This window comes from Tenrec ecaudatus, chromosome 1 (genome assembly GCF_050624435.1).
Source record: "Tenrec ecaudatus isolate mTenEca1 chromosome 1, mTenEca1.hap1, whole genome shotgun sequence".
NCBI classification, from domain to species: domain Eukaryota; kingdom Metazoa; phylum Chordata; class Mammalia; order Afrosoricida; family Tenrecidae; genus Tenrec; species Tenrec ecaudatus.
This window is the reverse complement of record NC_134530.1, coordinates 142611871-142626107: the sequence shown is the minus strand read 5'-3', so window position 1 is coordinate 142626107 and position 14237 is coordinate 142611871. Positions and strand designations below refer to the sequence as shown.

The 14237-nt window shown below is 39.0% G+C and overlaps 1 protein-coding gene across 1 annotated transcript in view; it reads left to right on the top strand.

Moving 5' to 3' along the window:
• The window catches only part of LOC142436946 (mitochondrial adenyl nucleotide antiporter SLC25A24-like), a 67724-nt gene that overhangs the window by 45757 nt on the left and 7730 nt on the right, over positions 1-14237 (top strand). Inside the window, exons 7-8 of the mRNA XM_075540272.1 lie at positions 11071-11178; positions 13915-14082. Of these exons, the coding sequence (XP_075396387.1) occupies positions 11071-11178; positions 13915-14082 (276 nt within the window). The remainder of the gene's footprint in view (positions 1-11070; positions 11179-13914; positions 14083-14237) is intronic.

The window sequence follows — 14237 nt, the reverse complement described above, 5'->3', positions numbered from 1 at the left end:
GATGAGCCCCTCAGATTAGAAAGCACTGGCATATGACGAGGCTAAGAGCTGCTGCTTTGAGTAGCGCCGATGGAGCAACTTTCCGATTTCCACTTACGATGCACCGTGAGAAGAAGTAGCTGCAGACATCCATGAATCATTGGAAAATGGAGTGTGCAACAGATGAATCTTGGGAAAGTGGAAGTTTTCCGGTTAATAACTAGGCATTTGGGAGCTAAAATGGACCTGTCTTGGCCGTGTTGAAGGAGACATTCGTATGGCCTGCTGTGCGGAATGAGAAGCTGAAGACAAATGGCGTCACATCCATTGTATAAAAAGAACATTTCAAGGTTATCCTGAAATTCAGGGCTGTCAGTGATAGGATAGCATCCATGCGCTTCAAAGAAGGCTACTTTATTATTCAAATGCATGCACTACCAACAGCAGTCTATGATGAATAATCAAAGAAGTCTGCCAACTTCTGTAGTCTGGGTCTGATTAAACATGCAATCAAAATACATTGTTGGTGATTAGAATGTGAAAGTTGGAAACAAAATGGAAGAGTTGTTCTTGGTAGAACACTGGAGATTGCATGATGAAATTTTGGAAGATCCATATTTATTTATTGAAGATACCATTTTTCAACAACATGAACTGTGAATTTACACATGGACCTTGCCAGATGGAATACACAGGAATCAAATCGACAGAACTAAGGCAAGAGATGCCAGAGAAGTTCAGTATCAGCTAAAACAAAACTAAGGGCTAAGTGGAGGACAGACATCAATTGATCATATGTAATTTCAGGTTACAGGGTAATATCTAAATGACTACAAAGAATTCCAGTCAATACCACCATTATTCAAATGTATGCACCAACCACTAAAGCCAGTGATGAGAAAATTGAGGAGTGATACCAACTTGTTCAGTCTGAAAGTGATCAAACATTCTCTGTCTTTCACCTTAGATGAAACTTTAGTTGGGTTTCAGCCTGGTCACTTTTGATGTGGTATATGGAAAGCCGGTAGATCTAATGGCCATGAATTCAGTCTCAACTAAGACCCAGTAGCATACTAGATGTTATTTTTCGGGATCCTTCCCTGCAGTTCTTGTATTGGAACTTGCCCATGACTACAAAGGATGTACTGACGCATGTCATTCTTATTTTTTCAGTGCTGTTGAATCAGTTCTGACTCATAACCTTGTATGCCACAGAAGACAGCATTGCCTAGTTCTATACCATCATCCCAATTGTTACTATATTTGAACCTATTGTGTCAAACCCTGTAGTTGAAGGTATTTCTCTTTTTCTCTAACCTTCTGTTTTACCAAGTCTGATGTCCTTCTCTAGGAATTGGTCTCTCCTGATAACATGACCGAAGTGAGTCAAAGTTTCGTCATCCTTCTTATTTCTAAGGAACATTATTCTGGCTCTACTTCTTCCAACACATATGTTTGTACTTTTGGAATTCCGTGGTATAGTCAATATTCTTGGCCAGCACCGTGATTCAAATATTAATTCTTTTTCAGCCTTCCTTATTCAATGACCAGCTTTTAACATGCATATGAGGTGATTGAAAATACTATGGCTTAGGTCAGGCACAGCTTAAATCCTTGAAGTAACATCCTTGCTTTTTAATACTTTAAAGAATTCTTGTGCATCAGATTTATGCAATGTGCCATTTGATCTCTTGGATGCTTCTTTCATAAGTAATGATTTTGGATCCAAGCAAGATTAAATGCTTGAAAACTCTAGTCTTTTCTCTGTTTATCACATTGTTATCCATGGGTGCAATTGTGAAGATTTTTGTTTCCTTTACATTGAATTGTAATCGATACTGAAGGTTGTAATCCTTGATTTTCATATGTGTCATCTGCATATCACAGATTATTAATAAGTCTTACACCAATCTTGATTCCATGCTCTTCTTCATATTCTTCTTATCTGATTATTTGCTAAGCATACAGATTGAATAAGTATGGTTAGAGGTTACAACCCTTATATATAAGATTCTTGATTTTAAGCCTACAGTAGTTCCTTGTTCTATTTGCACAACTGCCTCTTGGTTCATGTAGAAGTTCTGGTATTTCCATTCTTCTCAAGGCATCCAGAGTTTGTTTTGTCCACACAGTTAAATGCCTTTCCAGAGCGAAATAACCCCATCATTATAAAGCTTTCTGGCATTCTCTGCTTTCAGCCAAGAACCATCTGACATCAGCAGTGATAAATCTTGTTGTATGTCCTCTTCTGACTCTGGCCTGAATTTCTCGCTCTTCCCTGTCCATGTACTGCAACCACTGTTGGGTGATCTTCAGCAAAATTTCCCTTCCATGTCATATCAATGGTATTGTTCTATAGTTTGTGTTTTTTCTTGGGCACTTTCTTTTGGTTGAATAGGTACAAGTATGGACCTCTTTTGTAGCTGTCTTCCAAATTTCTGGGCTTTGATGAGTGAGTGCTTCCAGGGCTTCATCAGCTTGTTGAAGCATTTCAGTTGCTATTCCATCAGTTCCTGGAGCCTTGGTTTTTGTTAGTACCTTCAGTGCAGCTTGAATGTATTCCTTCATAACCACTGGTTCTTGGTCATATGCTCCCTCTTAAAAGTGATTGTCTGTCCATCTTTCCATTAGTTCTTTGATACAGTTGCTCTGTGCATTCATCCCATCTCCTTTTGCTACTTCTTACATCGTTACATATTTTACTCCTAGAATCTTTCAGCATTTCAGCTGAATGCTTGAATTTTTCTTTCAATTTAGGGTATCCTCAGCGTGTTCGTCCATTTTGGTTTCGAACTCTGTCTTTGTACATTTTATATTACCATACTTTGTCTTCTCAAGCGCCCTTTGAAATAATCAGCTCAGTTCTTTTACTCTATCATTTCTTTTGCCTTAGCCATTCTTTGAATAAGAGTAAGTTTAAGAATCTCATCTGACATCCACTTTGATATTTGCTATTTTCCTGTCTTTTCAATGACCTTTTGCTTTCTCCATGTCTGATGATCTTGATGCTGTGCCACAGGCCATCACTTCTTCTGTCATTCGTGTTGAATGCATCAAATCTGTTTTGAAAATTCAGGTGGGATAGACTTAAGGTCCTATTTTGGGTCTCATCTACTTGTTTCAAATTTCTTCAGCTTCAACCTGGATTTAACGATTGGTCGCTGGTGTATTTTGGCTGTTGATACCAAGCTTCTTCATTGCCTAATCCCACAGATGTAGTCGATTTTATTTCTGTGTATTCTGTTTGAAGAAGTCCATTTGCATAGTTGCCACTGGTGTTGTTGTAGAAAGGTATTTGCAATGAAGAAGTTATTGGTCTTGCAAAATCCTACCATGCGATCTCATTTCATTTATATCAACAAAGACATATTTTCCAATTACTGTTCCTTCTTCTTTGTTTCCAACTTTTGCATTTCAATAATTATCACCAGTGATTATCAATACATCTCATTCCATCTTTGATCTGTTTCAGACTGAAGATGTTAAAATTCTTCAACTTCTGCATCACTAGCTTTAGTGGTTGGTGCACGAATTTGAAAAATAGTTGTATTGACAACATTGCACCTCAGGATAGATTTTGAAATCTTCTTTTTGGTGATGAATGCAATGCCACACCTCTTGAATCGATCCTTTCTGGTACTTTGTTTTGCAAAAGGATATATCATTACCTATAGATCACACTCATGGGGGCTTCAAAAAGGTGGTGGAGAACAAAATTAAAAGACAATGGATTTTTTCCTATGAACTTTTGAAGTTCCCTTGTATATGTGGTAGGTTCTTGAATCTTTATACACTCTTTAGAATACTTTTCATGTCATATCAGATCTTATCAGCCACCATCAATAGTATAGTAGTGCGATATTCTGTGGAATATCAAGATCATAAGATTCCTGTAGATTACATTGGGCAAGACAAAATGTAAACGTGTATACAAACTACTTTTGTTCTTTTTACAGACAGGGGTTTGGGAAAATGCATTTGTCTGGTCAATAGGTCCATACTAAGTCCATTTTGTTTATCTCTTCTTGCTAAGACATCACATCTAACGCAGCCTATTTGATAAGACACCAGAGATGTGACTGTGCTTGTGATTTACAAGTTCTGTCTTGTATGGAAGGAGACTATAATGACATTTATTATACAATCCAGTGAATCAATGTAGAGTTTTTCCTAACTCCTAAATATATAGGTAGGGAACTGAGAAATGGTCACTGAGTTGACTCATGTGCTTACCAGACCCCTGATACAATGAACTTGTGGCTTGACCCCATTTACTATCGGGTTCTGCCCTTACTGGGAAGCTGTCATGTAAATTTTAACTCCCTATATCAATACCGTCGCAGACCCTGTGTCCAGTACTCTTTAGGACGTTTGAGTATTCCCATTCCAGAGTGTGTACAAAGACCTGGAGTGAGAAAGCCAAAAGAGAATACGCAGAATATCTAAATGGAAAGAATTGAAGAAAAAATATTCCAAAACTCCAAGTTGCAATATTAAAGGATTCCATTGACAAAATATTGAACAATTCAGGAAGCATCAGAAGAAGATATAAGGAATAAATTGAGTCACAAGAACAATTGGTTGGCAAACATTTCAAGAGATATGATATGATCAATAATCAATGATATAGAAGTAAGAAACTCAAGCTGCCCTGAAGGCATTAGGGAAAAATAAACATCCACAAATTTTTGGAATACCAATGAAAACGTGTCGACAAGCTGATAAAGCACTGCCAGCACTCTCTTGTGTGCCAAGAAATGGAGAAGACAATTGGCCAATTGCTAGAAAGAGATCCACATTTGTGCCCCTGACACAGAAAGGGGACACAACAGAAGATAGACATTATCAAACAATTTCATTTACATTACATGCAAGTAAAATTTTGCTGAAGATAATTCAAAAGGGTTGCAGCAATACAGTGACAGGGTGCAGAAAAGGATATGGAATGAAGGATATCATTGCTGATATCACATGGATCTTAGCTAAAAGTGGAGAATACCAGAAAGATGTGTAAATGTGTAAGGTATTTGAATGTGTGGATCATAACAAAATATGGATAACATTAAGAAAACTGATAATTCCAGAATATCTCATTGTGTTCATGTGGAACTTGTACATAGATCAAAATTCAGTCAATTGAACAGAACAAGGAAAAACTGTGTGGTGTAAAATCAGAAAAGTGTTCATCAGGGTCGCATCCTTTCATCATAGTTATTCAGTCTGCATATTGAGCAAATGAGACACCTTTATGAAGAAGGCCAAGGCATCAGGCTTAGAGGGAGGCTTATTAACCACCTGTGATCTACAGATGACACGACCTTGCTTGAAGCACTTGCTGATGAAGATCAAAGACTGCAGCTTCCATTATGGATTTCAACTCAATGCTAAAAAAAATCAATGCCCTTGTAACTGGGATAGTCAACGACAACATGATAAAGAGGCCAAAGATTGAAGTTGTCAAGGATTTCATTTTGATTGGATCCATAGTCAGTGCTTGTGTAAACAGAAGTCAGGAAATCAAACATGTTGCATTGGGCAAATATTCTGCACAAAATGTCTGTAAAGTTTTGAAAAGCAAGGATGTCACTTTGAGGACTAAGGTGTGCCTGACCCTATTTTCAATTGCCTCACATACACGTGAAAGTTGGACAATAACTAAGGAAGGCCACAGAAGAATTTATGCGTATGAATTAGGGTGTTGGCAAAGAATATTGAATGTACCACGAGCTGGCAGAAGAACAAAGGAGAAAAGCCAACATTAGGGTGACTAAGTCTTACATAAAGTCTTGGGAAAAGTACAGCCAGAAGAATGCTCTTTAGAAATGAGAATGGCAAGACTTTATCTCATGTACTTGGACATGTTACTCATCAAGAGACACAAGTCACAGAGAATAATATCAAACTTGGTAAAGTAGAAGAGGGTCAGAGAAAAGGAGGAAGATTTTCAACAAGATAGGTTGACCCAGTGGGTGCAACCTAAAAAAGTGAAGATGGTGCAGGACTGGGCAGTGTTTCCTTCTGTTGTGCATAGGATTGCTTTGGGTTAGAACTGACTCAGCCGTGCCTAAGAACAGCACGATTGTGTTCTTAGTTTTAGTTTGGATTCCCCTACAAGCAGAGTCTGGGTGTAATTTATTTGGAAAGAAGCAAGAACGAGGAAGCAGGGGTACAGGGAAGGGAGAAAAGCCAGTGTAAAGGTGAATAAGTCTTACGTACTTTGGACATGCTGTGAAGGGAGACTAATCCTTGGAGAAGGACATGATGCTTGGTGGAGGGGCAGTGAAAATGAAGAAGGCCTTCAAGGAGATGGACTGACACGTGGCTACAACAATAGGCTCAAGCATAGGAATAATTGTGAGGATGGCACAGAACTGGGCAGTATATTTTTTCTTTTTAATCTTTTTATTAGGGGCTCATATCACAATCCATACATACATCAATTGTGTAAAGCACATTTGTACATTCATTGCCCTCATCATTCTCAAAACATTTGCTCTTCACTTAAGCCCCTGGCATCAGGTCCTCACTTTTTCCCCTCCCTCCCTGCTCCCACATCCTTCATGAACCCTTGATAATTTATAAATTATTATTTTGTCATATCTTGCACTGTCTGATGTCTCCCTTCACCCACTTTTCTGTTGTCCGTCCCCCAGGGAGGAGATTATAGGTAGACCCTTGTAATTGGTTCCCCCTATCCAACCCACCATCCCTCCACCCTCCCAGTATCCACACTCTCACCACTGGTCCTGAAGGGATCATCTTCCCTGGATTCTCTGTGTTTCCAGTTCCTATCTGTACCAGTGTACATACTCTGGTCTAGCCAGATTTGTAAGGTAGAATTGGGATCATGATAGTGGTGGGGGTGGAAGCATTTAGGAACTAGAGGAAAGTTGTGTGTTTCATGGTTGCTACATCGCACCCTGACTGGCTCATCTCCTCCCCAAGACCCGTCTTTAAGGGATGTCCAGTGGCCTACAAATGGGCTTTGGGTCTTTACTTTGCATGTTCCCCTCATTCACAATGATATGATTTTTTTGTTCTGATGATGCCTGATACCTGATCAGTTTGACACCTCATGATCGCACAGGCTGGTGTGCTTCTTCCATGTGGGCTTTTTTGCTTCTGAGCTAGATAGCCACTTATTTACCTTCAAGCCTTTAAGACCTCAGATGCTATATCTTTTGTTAGTTGAGCATCATCAGCTTTCTTCACCACATTTGCTTATTCACCCGCTTTGTCTTCAGCGATTATATCAGGAAGGTGAGCATCATAGAATGCCAGTTTAATAGAACAAGTATACTTGCATTAAGGAAGTACTTGAGTGGAGGCCCAATGTCCATCTGCTACCTTAATAGTAAACCTATAAATATATGCACATAGATCTATTTCCCTGTCCTCATATATAAATATATTTACATATGTACATGCCTTTATTTAGACCTCTATAAATTCCCTTTGCCTCTTAACTCTTTCCTCTATTTCCTTTGACTTTCCTCTTGTCCCACTATAATTCTCAGTCTTCATTTGGTTTTCAGTAATTCCCCTTGGTTACATTACCCTTGATCACTTAACTCGGCAGTATTTCATTCTGTTGTATAGTGGGTTGATATGGGTCAGAACCAACTCAATGACACCTAACAACAGCAACAACAAGTGAGTTGTTTTATTTCGCTGGAAATTCTTGGAACTGTATAGAATGTCTTTCTGAAATGCCTGTCATATGAGGGGAGCCCCACATTGTACAGGGACTACTCCTAGGGTTTCTGACTTCCCTAGACGTCTATATATGAGCCCTGCTAGCATAGTGGGTTACACACTGGGCTGCTAACTGCAAGATCAGCACTTTGAAACCACCAGTGGCTGCTTGGGAGAAAGATGAAGCTTTCTACTCTTTGTAAAAATTTAAAGTCTCACAAACCTCCAGGGCTGGTTATAGCCTGCCCTATGAATCAGAAACAACTCGATGACAGTGATTGTGGTTTTTGAATTTAGAGACATCTAGGCTGTGTAGGTTCTGAGAAAGAAAAGCAGAGAGATAAGAAGCCTTTGCCAATGTGGATCTATAAGGAGCTGCCTATATGTGAGGCAGGGCCTCAGAAGCATCTTCCATGGTCAGCATCTACTCATTCACGTTTGGGGGCCTGAGAGCTGCTTTAGGGCTCAGGGAAACACAGGGCTTTATCGGCTGGTTTTATGGCATCTTTAGTAGTGTTTCAATAGTTAAACTTACTTATTTCCTTCTACTCAACACATGAAATTATACACACAAAGATGACTTCTGATGTTTATTTACTGTGCTCAGTCATCTTTTTACTCCCTCCCTTTTATAGCAGTTATCTTGATGCCAACTGAAACAATAGGCTTCAGTCAGAAGACAACACCTTAGTCTACTTTTCTGTTTGGGACAAACTTCTATCTCCTTCTTAGGATACAGAAGCAGATCACTTCTCCAACTCTGAAGTCCCATTTCAACTCTCTTCAACTCCAGCTCTCAAGCCAAGAAAACAGATTTGCTTTCATCCTTACTTGACAACTGGCTTTGGAGGTGGTCCTGAGGTAGAAGAGTAGAGAGATGCTTTCTTCTCAGCAGATCTAGCTAAAATAGCAATAACCAGGCAACACTGGCCAACGTTCTGAGATTGTTCAATTAGTTTTTCTAGAACTGCAGGTTCAGAAAGCACATAGTCTGCCTTCCAAGTAGAAGGTAGTTTTATCAGACTACCTTCCACAAAGCAGTGCATTCCTGACAGCCGGTGACATCTGATAATAAAACCTGGGTCTTATATTTTAATTTCTTGTTCTGGCAGCACCACACATTCAGTATCTAATTTCTGTACTTGTTGTACGTGTTAGGGGCCATCCTAAGGCATTGTAACAGAGATATGGAAATGAGTACAGTAGTTTAATAAGATAAAGCAAGTGACCCCAGGGTCAGCAGCACAGCTCTGTCATCTCCAAGACATCTTTAAGGCTGTGATTGTCTGTCATTTCCCAGGAGGAGGAAAAAGAATGAGTCGAGGGCAATTATCTTTAGATGATATCACAGCTACACACCCAACTTCCCCTTGTATCACATTGGCCATTGTTACCTGGCCAATCCTAGGGAGAAGGGAGAAATGTAACCTGTAGCTGAGTCAGTTCTGTTATTAGAAAGAAGATGATAAGGAATACTGGAAATTGCTAGCACTCTCAGGCATATTAGCTGAACCAATCACACTTTCTGATAGGGAGAAAATGATTTGACAACCGGCAAATTAGTTCATAGGAAGTAGCTGAATTACAGTGGTAATAGGCTACTGGAGGAGAAGACAAACAAGGAAATCCGTTTGACTAGATGGATTCTGGGTTTCCACCTAATTCTAGCTCCAATCCAAGAATAGTTTGTTCTTACAACATGGTCCTCCTGAATATTCATCTTCATGAAATGATCACTGAAGATAAGGGTACGACAGCAAAGTGTGGTGAAGAAAGCAAATGGTGCCTGGTTATCAATTGGAATAATGTCTGGGGTCTTAAAGGTTTATATCCAAACAAGCAGTCATCTAAGTGAGGAGTTAAGTAAGTCCACATGGAAGAAGCGCGCCAGCCTGTGTGATCCAAAGATGATAATAAAAAATCCAAATATGATGAAGGAGCTTAAATTGTGAATACCCAATTGATGGAGGACAGTAGGAGCCCCAAACCCATCTGCAGAGTACCTAGTAGGATTAAGCCTCAGTAAGGTCCTCTGGCCACAGTCAAGGAACACGAACAGCTTTGCCATCAGACAGAGGCCCTTGCAAACTTGATTAGGATGGATGGAATTACAGTATAATATGGTCAGTTGACCTCCCTCTTGACCCAACCTGAATTTGCTCTAGGTTTAAATATTTTCACTTGTTCCACAAAATACATGTTCTCTCTGGCTTATTTTAATATCGCTGATGGTCTTTTATTTATTTCTCTTTATTTTTTCTCTGTTTTTGATCTTTATTGTTACTGCTACTTTCCACAGTTTATGAAACACAGAAAGAGTGGATACATAGAGATAATAACAGATGCAATGGTTTATTGGGATTCTGGGGAGAGGGGAGTGAAATTGGTGAGAAAATAATAAGTGAAGAAGGGTGTGGGTACCCTAAAACTGATTTGGATAATGTTTACACAACTCTTTTAAAAAGCAACCTAACTATGAAAGTATATGACATAGGAATTTTATAGCAAAAAACCATAAAAAAGAAAGAACAGAGTGGCAAACAATACTCAATTAAAGATGGCTGGTTATTAAAGAAATTTTTTTTAAAAATGAAAAGGAAATCAGCCTTCCTAGGAGGTAACCTGGTCATGTAGTGGTTAGTGTGTTGGCCTGTGGTCCGCATGGTTGGCAGTTCAAAACCACCAGTTCTATAGGAGAAAAACTGGGCTTTCTACTCCATAAACAGTTATAGTCTCGGAAACCCGTAGGGGATTGCTACGGGTCTGCAATGACTCTTATGACAGTAAGGAGATGACAAGGTTATCTGCTTGACAAGACAGCCCAGGATCTTAAAATGTGTACAGTTTTAATATCCATGAAACATGACTTCTTTTAGTTTCTGGGAAGCCTGACTTTCAGGCTGAGGTTCCTGTGTTCCTTATTACACATGTGTTCTTGTAAGACCCTCCATGTAACTCTAGTTAATTTAAGCAAGCTTGTTCCCTTTAACAAAAAGCTTCCCTCCTACATCACTTTACTATCGCTTAAAATTCAGTAGCCAACCAATAGTGAATGTTGATCACAGCTAAGCTGCACTGTTATAAAGAGATAAAAGATTCAGTCCTAGGACTGTGTGTTCCATTTGCATACCTCTTAGGAAATACCATATTCATGAATATGCTTATGCGATTTAATGCCTCTAATGTATTCTGCAGATAATGGAAAAAACACATGCAATCAAGGCCCTTATTATATTAGAAAATTAAGTGTATAAAATTAAAATGGACTATTCTATGAGGGTCTACTAATATTGAGTATCTGGTATATAATTTTATGCTAAGAACTAATATAACCTTAGAAACAATCTATATTCCATTTCCATAATACTCTACATGTAAATGCTTTTATTTGTACAGTTCAAGAAATGGCTTAGTTTTGATGGTGCTAAAGTAGGAAATCCTGAGAGATTTATATCTGGTTCATTGGCTGGTGTGACTGCTCAGACCTGTATTTATCCACTAGAGGTATGCATTCTTACAAAATTTTTACTTAACTCATTCTTCTAATGCAAATCATAACTCATTATAAGTGAATGAATCTAAAATCAGAATTATGGACAATAAATTGATATTCATACCTACAAAATTTAACTCTCATTTCAAATGTCAGTTGGCCTTGGTAGACCTTTTTTTTTTCTTTCTTTAAGACAAGGGATATATTGTAGGTGCCCCAAGCAGATGGAAATTTTGTTGACTAATTGTTTTATAAAATCAGTAACTCATTAGTTGGTCAAATTTGTATCTTGAACCCACTAAATTTTAGTTATATGCTAGGTGCTGTAGGGATCCAGGGAAGAATCATACAGAGAATTTGGTAGTGGAGTTTATAGTCCAGAAGGAAAAATGCAACCAATACACATATTGATTGTGCAAAATATAAACTCTAGAAGAAAAGTAAATATGAAAGACTATGGAAATTCAGAGATGGAAGGAATTATTATCAGCTTAATATTAGCAGCTAAAACCAGGCCAGACGCTCACTATGGTACAGACCTTAATTACTCATATGTAAATTCAGGTTGAAGGTGAAGAAAATTAAGATAAATGTCCACAAGAGACAAAATACGATCTTAAGTCTATGTCACATGACTATAGAGAACATCTTAAGATAAGATTTTATGCATTAAACACTAATGACAGAAGACCTGATGAACTGTGGGCTGACATCAAGAACATCATTCATGAAGAAAGCAAAAGTCATTTAAAAGACAAGAAAGAAAATTAAGAGGCATGGGGAGCAAGCTCCAGGAGAAAGCAACAGGACTGATGGTTCTGGAGGGACTTGGGGGAGGAGGAGGTGAGGGAAGGGAGTGGTGAGCAAACAGTGCCATAGACAGGGAACAACTAGGGAATTAAAATCAACAATAAGGAGGATGTAGATATTCTGGGGCTGTTGGAGCAACAGCAATCTAGTTGAGAGGAATTACTAGGAGGCAGAAGAAGGGCAAGCATGATGGTGGGGCAGGTGGAAGGTTAAAAAAAAAGAGGGGAAAGATCTAGGAAGCAAAGCTATGGATAGAGGTATAAACATAGGTGTGACAAAATTCATAAAACTAGAGATATTGGCCTCTGTACATATATGTATCTGGCTATATGCTGAGGTAGTGCACGGACTTGGGGAATCTGCTTAAGCCCTGCCTCAAAGCAAAGACACTTTAACAACGTGGCATTCTGTGATGCTCACCCTCCTGGCGCAATCTGAAGACAAAATGGGTGCATAAGCAAATGTGGTGAAGAAAGCTGATGGTGACTAGCTATTCAAAGATATCACATCTGGGGTGTTAAGAGCTTGAAGATAAACATGCAGCCATCTAGCAGAGAAGCAGCAAGCCCACATGGAAGAAGCACACCAGCATGTGGGATTGTGAGGCATTCACAGGATCAGGTAACAGAAATCAGAGGAAAAACAAACAAACAAAGAAACAAAAACATACTGTTGAGAACAAGGAGCTCAGATCAGAGACCCAAAATCAATCTGTAAACAATGGGACATCCCCTCACAGAAGGGTCACAAGGAAGGGATGAATCAACCAGGGCGCAGTAAAGCACCAATGAAACGCACAATATTCCTCTGGTTCCTTGAGGCTTCCTCACCCCACTATCACTTTTACTGCAGGCGATACTGCAGCATGTGCACAGATCCAGAGAGGAGATCAGATTTCACAACACACGGACTCCAGGAACAGGAATGGGAGTAGCAATGCCAGCAGGGTAGGGGAGAGGAGGGGAGGAAGGGGGAACCAATGGCAATGACTCACACGTAACCACCCAGCCCCTCCGAGAGGATGAACAACAGAAACTGTGGGGGAAGGAAGATAGCAGTAGGTGTAAAATATGAAAATAATAATAATTTATAATTTATCAAGAGGTCACAAGAGTGAGAGGGGGAGGAAGGGAAAAAGGAGGAACTGATACCAAGGGCTCAAATAGAAAGTAAATGTTTAGAAAATAATGATGGCAACATATGTACAAATAGGCTTGATACAATTGCTATATGGGCTGTAATAAAAGCTGTAAGAGCTCCCAATAAAATGATCCTTTAATAATAATAATAAAGACAAAAGAGATACCAAAGTGGCTATGAGAAGAGAATCTAAAATTTGCTCTTAATCACCGTGACTTTAAGTCCCCTAAACTCTCTATCAGAAGTACAGTGGCATAAGAATATTGATCATACACAGATGATTGGAGCCTACAGTTGTCCCCTGCCCTGTAGGATCACTATGCGTCAAATTGACTCGATGGCAGTGAGTTTGGTTTGGATTGTCCCTATACTTCCTGTCATGTCACAATTTCATGAGCACAAAATGCCCAAATCATATTAAAGAAATTTATAGGCCTCATTGTTAGTTCTTACAGTTCTAAGAGAAAATTTATGTTTTAAACGTGCATCAAATAATTTTTCCATACATATATTTTTCTTATCTTGAATTTTGGCCATAGTCTCTTTATTGAGAAGTAGTAATGTTACTGCAGATGGCTTTGTTTTATAACTTGTCTCACAACACATGGAAGCAGTGCACTCAAAGCCACAGGGATTCATTCTGTTTTCCCGTGTGGATAACATTTTATACTGTCTGATGAGTAAGATTAAGATTTCTTTTTTATGATAATTTTAGATATTGGAGAGCAGCACACTCACAGACTGCTAGCTCCGTTAGGACAGTCTGATGCATGTTTGCTGTGTTCTCTCACGTTCAGGTTCTAAAGACCAGACTGGCTGTCGGTCAAACTGGACAGTATTCTGGGGTGATTGACTGTGGCAAGAAGCTTCTGAAACAAGAGGGCGTCAAAGCCCTTTTCAAAGGTTATCTTCCGAACGTGCTAGGCATTATTCCTTATGCAGGCATAGATTTAGCTGTTTTTGAGGTAAGTATATTCTCCTAGTGTGGCATTGTGTGTTAGATTTGATAATATGACACATGACCAGTGTGCTATTCTCAAAACATGGTGATAGATAACGTTTCATAAATTAGCTTCTGACCAAGAAACGAGATGAGTGGTTTCATTTGACTTTTTCATTT